This window comes from Crassostrea angulata, chromosome 6 (assembly GCF_025612915.1).
Source record: "Crassostrea angulata isolate pt1a10 chromosome 6, ASM2561291v2, whole genome shotgun sequence".
NCBI lineage: Eukaryota > Metazoa > Mollusca > Bivalvia > Ostreida > Ostreidae > Magallana > Magallana angulata.
In genome coordinates this window covers 56,083,510-56,094,419 of record NC_069116.1, presented here as the reverse complement: position 1 = coordinate 56,094,419, position 10,910 = coordinate 56,083,510, and the positions used below count along the sequence as shown (strand labels likewise).

Here is a 10,910-nt window from a genome sequence, read left to right as displayed (position 1 = left end):
TATTTGGATCATCACGAATGATGATTGGTATAATGGATTCATTCCAAAAATGAGGAAAATGTCCTCGAGGATAGCATAATTCTGTATATAAAATTTCAACAGCGTACAATTTTTACTTTTTCTTTTATGTTATTTCTTATAACGTACTCCTACAAAGCTTCATTTTATCATAACGTCATAAAAGCGCAATGGCAATGTTCCCCTACCACACAACGTAAAAATCGTGTTAAAAATAAAAATTTCCTTTTAAAATCTAAATATTTTTATCTGTATTTTGTTTATTGTGTTCAATTTTATAAATGATATCGAAAAAAAATCATAAGAAGTATAAATCAACTGTATTATATTAGAATGCGCAAAAACATGCGCAATGCAAACTAAAGTCGGCCTCCTTAAATAATAACATTAAAATTCACTATCACGTCTAAATGCAAATACAGGTACTATAATAACAGGATATAGTATTGTTTAGTAGATATCTTGTTATTTTACAAGAAAAGGTTAACACACATAGGCAGCGTGAATGGATACATATCTCTATTTCCTGTTATAAATATAACTCCAAAGAATACTTTCTGAACTCGGGGATTGCTGTTCAGGCATCAATATTAAAGCTTACTTAGTATTATTTTTTCTCCACTCTCCCAAAGATTTCTTTACATATACATATAGTACTTATTTTTCTGATGTATGAAGGTAAAGTAAAACCCCGTCACTAACATTTTTCATATCAGTATTCCGCACTGAAACCTCAATATTACAATCAGTCAGTTTGTTTTCAATCACAACCCAGAGTGGTACCCCTCTATAAGCCCTTGCAATTACAGGTGAATAAACTGGAATTAAGAATGTTCCTGCTTGTTTTTTTTTTTATCAATTTCACAAAATAATGTGATTTTTATAAGAATATTTTCTTTTTTTTAAAATATACCTTGGACCACGTGCTCTAAATGCAGCCTTAGTCTAGTTCTCTAAAGTATATAAAAACAGCGTACGGTAGTCGATCGTCGCATAAATCTATATAACGTGTCCCATTAGCGGGTTATGTATATTTTCTCCCAGCTTCCATTCTGACATACACAACCAGAAACAATCATTTAATTGTTTACTTGACTAAAGTGTGCAAATCAAGCTAATCTAAAAAGTTATCAACACACGAAACCACAGAAAATGCATCACTTAAGAGCTCGTAATAAGTCTCCATAGAACTTCTTCTGTTTCGTTTTGCCCGCTTCCCATCGGTAAACTTTGTCTTGTTTTATCTGGTGATGAAGGGCTGTTGGAATTTGTTTGAATTTGAGCTCTTCAATCATAATGATGACAATATCCTGAATAACAGATATATCTTTGCTGTACAGAAGGTGCTCTAGTTCCACTGTGTGTAGATGTTTCTGTGTGTAACTGCTGGACAATACAACAACAGCAACTCGACTCAGCTCAATATTTTCGCACATATTCTCCAGTTCCGACTTGCCATGATGGGAATCTCGATCACTACAATATATTTTGTATGTATCAAAAGCAGTAACGTTGTTCTCTGTTTCCCAGTCGTCAAAGAGGGACAGAAGATGCTTTCTTACCCATGGGTAATCCTCCTCAGAATAAGATAGATACACGTCATACTTCTTGTCCTCTGGAAGGAATGGCCGCCCTGTCTGGCGATTACCCGGATGTCGTCTGCGCCGCCTCAGATTTTGTTTAACTCTGTACACCCGATACTCTATCCTCTTCCGAAACACCACAAACAAGATGAGAGAAGAGATGGTTACGAATAATAAACACCCTGTTAAAACCGAGCTGACGTTCCAAGCGCCAGTGGACGAATCGAGAGATACTTGGTTATTGTCGCCCGATTTGAAACCCACTCTACATGTATTTCTCCGCATCCAATCTTCATGATAAAGACCCCAAAGTTTCCTTCTTGACCAATGTTTTCGTTTCTTCTTTTTCACGTGTTCAGGGATTTGAAGAAAACTAACATTTTTGAGCTGACCTTTGCTGTCATTGTTGAAATTATTCATTAAGGTAAATTCAACAGAATTTTATGAACCACTGAGCTTCTTTTCTGTCTTGTTCTGACATGCTTAATGGTTCTCTGAACACCATCGGGCTTTAAATACATTTTTTCTACACTCAACTTACTCTTCTTTCTGTATCAATGTAAATACTCGCGGTCTTCACTGTAAAGTTCATGAAATTAATCACTTGTTTTGGAAGACGCTGGATCTGATCCAATGTTCTGAGCCTATATAAGAAATTTGGTATATTGTACTTTCATATCCTTTTTATGCTTTATTTCTATTATAAGAAATCGATACAATAGTTCCATATATAAAGACAAACACTCTCTCACTCATTCCAAATGTACATTTACTAAGGGGTTATATGCATGTCATAATTTTTTTATATCAATATAAATGTTGATATAGATACAGGTAAATATCAGTATCTCGAACATGGGATATCTCGAATACCCTGCTTATGTCGAAGTGGGCCGCCAGCCCCGGCCGTTTTCCATATATACTGTGGTTTCATCAATATTCGTTGAATACCAATTTTCGTGGATTTCGTTGTTAAGTTGATCCACGAAATTTAATGTTCATTGAAGTGCAATTTCTATTAACATTTTCTATTGTTAGGGTCAATTGCCACGAATTTACGTATCCTTGAAACTGTGATTTTTACTTTATCCACGAAAATTGATACCCTTGAATATTAATGAAACCACAGTATATGATTTGAAAAACTACTGATATCTCGAATACGGTTATCTCGAATACCCCGCTTATGTCGAAGTATGTTTACGGTCCCAATCACATATTTTACCTGGGTTATCTCGAAGTGAAGTCAATTTTTCGGTCTGCTAATCGCATCCTGCATGCCTTGTAATCGTTATTCCCGCCCGCGGCAATTCACACCTTTCTATCAAGACTGATAGTCAATTAACTCCACGCTTAGCCAGTGCAGCTTTTGATGACACGATTGATGTTATAACAGCTTGGGTATATACTCCGGTGATTGATAAAACAAATAAGTTCACAGCTCCCAAAAGTAAGCATCCCTAACATTCAACTTCCGGGAGTTCAAACAGGTAGCACGTAGCAGAGGTGTACGTCGCAATTTTTCTCAAATTCAGCAATATATAGAGCGCTGATCGGTTTACAACTTTGCAGATAGGTTAGTACACGTGCATTGCACACATGGGCACACTGCGTGTTGAACAAATGTTCCTAACATTGATGCATTTATACGTCATTTTATGCATTTTTTTGTTCTACCTGAGTGAACAGGACACAACACCATGACGCAAAAACTATTAATAGACTGGTAGTGTGTGTAGTCTGGGGCGACATAAGGGTTGTTTACATTGGTGTTTACCTAGTTCACAATGGGTGGTAGTGATAAACAGTCAAAAAAAGCGGAAAAAGAAAAATAGTGAAGACACTACAGATAATGAACAGTTATTAGACAAGTCAGCGAGTGATTCGTTACCAATAAGTGAAGTTATAGGGCAAACCGAAAGAGTACTATATGGGGACAGCGACATCGTCAAAACATCTACCCCAGTAAGTACCCCAACAACTGATCAAGTCTTCAGAGAATCAAATGTTGGAAAACAAATAAAAGACACAAATAAAAAACTAGACATAGTTATTAGAAAATTAGAGAAGCTTGACACAATAGAACAAAAGCTACTTTCCATTGACTCAAGATTTTCTAGTGTCGAAAATTTGGTAAATACTCACGAAAGTAAATTTAAAGAAACAGAGACTAAATTTAAAGAGACGGACACTAGATTAACAGCTGTCAAAAAGAAAACGATAGAACTAGAAAAAAGTGCTGAATTTGTATTAAATAAAGTGGATTATTTTGAAAAAAAATATCCAAGAAATGAAAATCATCATGAATAGAAAGGAACAATCACAGAAAGAGCTATTAGACGAAATGAAGAGAAACATCAAATCTCTGCAAACAGAAAAAGAAGACATTGTGCAACTAAAGGATTCAATCGTCGATCTGCAATGCCGCTCCATGAAATACAATCTTGTGTTTACGGGGCTAGGTGGGGAAACAAAGGAAGAGGACACAGAGGGCAAATTGCGGGACTTCATATATTTTGAATTAGGAGTTGACTGGAAAGTGGAGTTCTGTAACGTGCATCGGTTCGGTCGATTTCAACAGAACAGAAGCAGACCTATCGTTGCGAAATTCCTTTATGAAAATGACAGAGTAAGTGTCCTAGAAAGAGCCTATAAATTAAAAGGAAGTGGATTCGGTATGAATGAACAATTCACGCTATTGAGGAAAGACGAAAACAACTCTATACTATCATGAGGGAACTCAGAAGTCAAGGAAATAGAACAAAACTAGTGAAAGATCGTCTGTATGTGAACGGAAAGTTATATAAAGGCCCAGAAAGCAGAGACGAACACCACACAGGAACACCAGATAATAGACAACAACGCCATGCAGCCAACACACGCGCAACACATAACTCGATCGACAGGAGCCCAAGGACGACCCAAACGAAACAGCAGGACGGCATGAAAGACAGACTACACATCCAACGACCGCGTACAGTACAGTCGCCTCCAACGCGTACACTGGACACTCTACCGGTCACTAGGTCAGGCTCGGGAGTAGGAGTGTGGATTTATCTATCATCGAAATGGAATGTTATTAAAGGCCTAAAAACTAAACTAGATAATCTAGACTTTGTAGAACTTATAATAAAATATGATATAATTATTTTATTAGAATGTTGGATAAATCAACATGATTGTTTAGGTCTCACTCACTCACTCAATCCTCTCTGCGCCATCAGGTGCTTGAGGCGTCTACAAGGGATTTCCACCTGGCTCGGTCTGCAGCTACTCTAGGTGCTGTCTTCATGGACAGGCCTCTGCTTTTAAGATCTTTAAGGGCTTCTCCAGGTCTCCTTTGGCCGGCCTCTATTTCTTTTTCCCTGGGGTGTCCATCTTAGGGCAACCCTGGGAAGTGAGTTGGGGGGCATGCGCAGGACATGACCAAGCCATCGCCAGCGTTTTGCTTGGATGATCTATGATATTGTTGTCATCCCAGTTCTTTTCAACAGATCTTCATTTGAGATGGTATTAGGCCAAAAGATCTTTAAAAGGGCATGGTCACGATTTAGGTCGAAAATTATTTTTTTGATTTTAATGTTTACAATGCTTAAGTAAGGCATTAGTGATAGGCAACCAAAACTTGGGTGTCATTTGTTGAGTTATAAGCGAGTTACAGAGTTTACAATTCTTCGCTATGTAAACAAATCTTTTGTTTTTATTTTGAATGTTGAAGTGAAAATTCCAGTTTAAGACCTCAAACGAAGGAACTAATTATTTATGCTTTAAATGAATAGGAAGATAGACAAATCAGTTTGAAAAAGATTTTTTACCGACATATTGAACCTATGTAAACAAAAACAGGGCACGAGCCTTGTTTACATGACGAAGAATTGTGCGCCCTGTATCTTGCTTAAAATAATTGACTGGCACCCAAATTTCATTTGATCATTAGAAATGCATTCCTAAAGCATTGTAAATAATAAAAACTGAAAAATAAAATTTGACCAAAATCGTGACCATGCCCCTTTAAGATGCATCTGAGGGATTTGGTTTGGAAGACTTCAAGTTTTCTTTCAATCAGTAGAGAGGTTTTCCACCACTCTGAACCATATAGAAGGACGCTGAGCACATTACTATTGAAGATCTTGATCTTGGTGCGGCTGTTAAGTGCAGTAGATCTCCATATAGTTTTCAACATTGCAAAAGCTTGGTTTGCCTTGCTGATCCTGGTGTCGATTTCTTTGTTGCAGTCTCCCGTTGTGGTGACTTTGCTGCCCAGGTAAGTAAACTCCTCAACATCCTCTACTGGTTTGCTATTGATAAGTACTGGATTTCTGTTGGTAGTGTTTACTCGAAGAACCTGTGTCTTTTTGGTGTTGACTTTCAATCAGATTTGCTCGCTGTTGCTCCGAGCAGCTCTGTCTTCTGTTGGATGTCCTGGTGTCTGCTTGATAAGAGACTCAGGTCATCAGCATAATCCAGGTCCTCTAGGATTGAGGTCAATGTCCATTGTAATCCCTGTCTCTTGCCTTCTGTTGTGTTCTTCATGATCCAGTCAATTGCGAGGGAAAATAGCACAGGTGACAGAATGCATCCTTGCTTCACTCCGGTGTTCACTGCAAAGGGCTCTGCGAGCTGGTTGTTATAAATCACCCGGCACTCAAAGTTTTCATAAAGGGACTGGATGATGTGAACCAGTTTCTGAGGGATGTCGTAGTGACGCAGGATCTTCCAGAGAGACTCACGGTGTAAGCTGTCAAAAGCCTTCTCGAAATCGACAAATACAGCATACAGTGTGCTGTTCCACTCACATGACTGTTCCAGTATCTGTCTTAGTACAAATATATGGTCAACACAAGATTTCCCCTTTTAGATTGTTTTGATCTACATGGATATAATAATTGTAGTTTTCATAGAATAAATGGAAAAGGGGATGGCATTGTTATCTTTATTAAAAACATGTTAGACATGAACATTTCAATTGTAGACCAATTTTGTAGTACTGTTGTCTGGATACGTTTTGAACATAAAAGTAAACAAGGTACACCCATTTTTGTAGCCGCATGTTATATACTCCAAGAAAGTAGTGTGTTTTATAAAAAAGAGAAAGCTGATATTTTTGATTATTTAGAAGATTCTTATTTTCACCGGTTTTCACCGTAAAGGTCATATATGTGTGGTAGAGCACTTTAATGCCCGGTGTGGAACTTTGGATGATTTTATTTCTGATGACAAGCTTGAAAAGTCAGTAGAAAAGAATTTACAGTCATTTGTAGACTGTGACAATAATGCCAATGTATACTGTTGACATAATGCAGACAGAGGAGTTAACAACTTTGGTAAAAAGTTGATTAATTTGTGTAGAACTACAGGATTGAAAATTGTTAATGGAAGAAATGAAAATGACTATAATGGTAATATCACTTTTTGGGAGTTGATTTTAATCAACTCTCCTATGCAGTTACTCAGACAAACCGAAAGTGAAACAGTGTTTGGACCTCAGCACAAATCACTGCTGCTGACAAGACTAAGTTCTTGAAAATAATCGATAAATTCGATGTAATGTATGCTAAAGCATTGTTTTTCAAGCAAACTTATTTATAAATACCTTGAAAATAGTCAGATTTTAAATGGTACGAACAATTCAAATATTTTTTGTAGTCGTATGTATTCCTACGCCAGAGTTCAATTTAGTCTCGTTCAACTTGACGCTCGGCTGTCTCCGTAAATCCTTGTCGGAGATTTACGGTATCAGCCGAGCGTATAGTTGAACGAGACTAGAGCTCATATTGCTTTGATCCATACAATTTTCGAGAAACATTTCTATTACTGATACATAGATTAATTGAATTAATTTTATCTTTCAATATTATTTAACATGATTCATATGAGGGTTTCTCGACATTCTTGTCGAAAAAGTCCAACAATTCATATTATAAAAATGTGCGTAATTCAAATTAGCAACTACATGTATTTGTCATGCAAAATAACTTATCATTGGTTTTAAAATAAATAAACATCGACAAAATCAACTCCCGTCAGTTCTTCAGTACTTTGATTATAACTCTAATGGAACTAATACGATAGATTATTTACTTACAGATGTGTACAATTTTGACAATATTGCTTATTTTTCAACAGGTATTTTTAACTGCTTCTCCGATCATGCACCTGTTTCTTTTTGTATTAAAACCAACTATATAGATGGGGGATCAACAGCCTTGTGCTGCGCAAACACTTCACAAGGGAACGGGAATATAAATCAATGTACTTCAGTTAGATGGAAAGAAGGTGCTGATTTAGAAGCCACGTGCTCAATAAGTGAACACTGATTTATTTTTGTCATATGTAGAAAACCAGTTATATACACAAGATGTTGATAATTGTGATATTTGTAAATCAAAATACCGTGATTATAGAGGTGCACTGCATAATTTTAACGTATGCAAGTCGGATGAAAATAGAATTGTACGTTGCGAAAAGAAAAAGGTTTATAAAAAAAAAAAAACAGTCCATTAAGCATAACTACGAACGATATCAGGGAGACAGAATGGAATACCTAAGAAAATGTAACCCAAAGCACTTTTTTCGTTTATTTAAGAATAATAAAAAATTCAGTTGTGATGTAAGTGCCAAAGAGTTTTTTGAGCATTTGATGAACCTTTTTGAAAATATAAATACTACTACTTATGACAACACCAGTGATAATTATGAAATATTATCATGTTATGAAGAGTTAGATGTGTGCATTTCAGAATTAGAGGTTGAGAAAGCTATTTTGAAACTGAAAAGTAACAAGAGTAATGCTGAAGATGGTGTAATTAATGAATTTGTTTCAAAATGTAAAGAGGTAATGATACCTATTTCGTGTAGACTTTTTAATAATATATTCGACTCTGGTTTTTACCCAGACAATTAGTCAAAAGGTTGTATTGTACCAATTTTTTAAAAAAGGTGAGATGCAAGATTTAAACAATTATAGAGGTATCACATTAGTTAGTTGCTTGGCAAAACTATTTACAAGTATTATAAATACTAGATTGTTAGAATGGGACCAGAGATATGATATCATTACTGATGCTCAGTTTGGTTTTAAACCAGGGGTAGGTACAATTGATGCCATATTTATACTACATAATCTCATAAGTAGAACTTTAAAAAACAAAAAAAGATTGTACTGTTGTTTTGTGGATTATACAAAGGCCTTTGACTTAATTGATAGATCAAAACTATGGTATAAATTGCAAATGGAGGGTTTTGGAGGAAAATTGTTACGTAATATTAATCTCTCTTTATAAGAATGTAAGAGCATGTCTTAAACATAAAGGTATATTTACAGAAACATTTAGAATCTCAGCTGGAGTTCTACAAGGTGAAATATTGTCTCCATTATCATTTTCAGTGTACCTTAATGATTTTGAAAGATATTTTATAAATAGTTATTGTACATCAATTGAATTACAAATGATTAATATTTTTTTAATTATGTATGCTGATGATACTGTCCTTTTGGCAGAATCGCCCGAGGGTTTACAGGATATGCTGAACACATTGCACAGATATACTGATGAATGGAACTTATCTGTTAATGTACAAAAAACCAAAATTGTAGTTTTTAGAAACGGAAAATGTGTTAAAGATAATGAAAAATGGGAATACAATAGCAAATACGTAGAAGTAGTGAATGTGAATCTTGGTATGTTGTTTAACTACAATGGTAAATTTTTATCTACACAAAAGCACTGTGCAGCACAGGGAAATAAAGCAATGTTCAGCATATCTAGTAAAATGACAGATTTGGATTTTAATGTCGAAACTCAATTAAATGTTTTTGATACTTATGTAAAAAGTGTACTTAGTTATGGTGCTGAAATATGGGGATTCCATAAAGGTCAAGATGTAGAAAAAGTGCATATAAATTTTTGTAAGAAGGTTTTGGGTGTCAGAAAAAATACTTGCAACAGTGCAGTTTATTATGAAGTAGGTAGATTTCAACTAGAGATTTTCAGGAAACCAAAAATTTTTAAATACTGGTTTAAATTAAGAAACAGTTAAAACTGTATTTCAAAAGCATGCTACGAAGACATGGTGAAAAATAATGACATATGGATTTCAAATATTAGGATAGAATTGTCCACCTTAGGCTTAGCCGAATTATATCGAAGTGCAATGAAAGAATCTGTTATTTTATACATTATATTTAATAGAATGTGTGATGTCTTTAAACAAAAAGTTGTTAACGATAAAAGCATGAATGCATAAAAATGTATATTATATAAACATGTTGTTGATCATTTTTGTTTACAAGTTTACCTAAAGAAACCAATTCATGTAAAATACCGTAAATTAATTACACGCTTACGGTTGTCCTCACATGACTTAAAGATTGAAACAGGGAGGTATGATAATTTAACACGTGTTTGTCGAAAATGTGAATCTTGCAACTTAAATGTAATTGAAGATGAGTTCCATTTTTTACTTACTTGTCCATCACTTCGTAGATAAGTATATTAAAAATTATTACTCCCGAAAACCAAGTGTCTATAAAGTTATACAGTTATTATTTACCTCTAATACTAAAGAACTGTGTAATTTAGGTAAATATTTATATTATGCAAACAAGCAACAAACTTTTCATGTGAATTATCCAAATTGATTATGTACACTTTGTTTTTCCTACTGTTTATTTAATAGGTATATGTTCATATGTATAACTTATGAGACATTTGTCTCTCGGAATAAAGAATTTAAACTTGAACATTACCGATAATATGAATAATGATGCACGCTAACACAAGCCGTATAATCGATATCGATGCATGATCAAAGTGAACTTCTGCTAAACAAATGGCTTGGGGTAAAATGCTGGCGATGATAAACCTAAACAAATAATATACCGAAAATCTATTTAATATCACACACTAAATCATGCTAAATTACCAACGCTCTGATTTCAATCTAAAGAATTTTATTTTTAATGTGAACAAAATTCAAACAATTAACACATTTGTCTCTGGCTATAAAAGAAGAAACAGAATTCTGTACATCATTCAACAACATGTATCAACACAGCACAGTCAAGACTCCCATTCCCGGGCTGAAGCGCAAGCCAAAGACCCACACCATTGAAACAAAGTTTCAAGCCATTGCCGATGTCAAACGAGGTGCAGAGAGTAAAGCGGCCATCGCCAAGAAATACGAGATTCCCCCTAACACCCTGTCAACGTGGATAAAGAATGTTTGATCAAGTGTTTATTAAAAGTAATTGTTACGTTTCATATAATTTTTGTGAATATGTGCAATGTCTATAAATAAATTTTTGTG

At 35.0% G+C, this 10,910-nt stretch overlaps 1 protein-coding gene across 1 annotated transcript; it reads right to left on the bottom strand.

Moving 5' to 3' along the window:
* Positions 1-393: 393 nt before the first annotated feature.
* LOC128187668 (X-linked interleukin-1 receptor accessory protein-like 2) lies at positions 394-2,163 on the bottom strand. Its single transcript, XM_052858082.1, has one exon. The coding sequence runs from the start codon at positions 2,019-2,021 to the stop codon at positions 1,176-1,178; it is 846 nt and encodes a 281-aa protein (XP_052714042.1). The 5' UTR covers positions 2,022-2,163; the 3' UTR covers positions 394-1,175.
* Between the last annotated feature and the right edge of the window lie 8,747 nt (positions 2,164-10,910).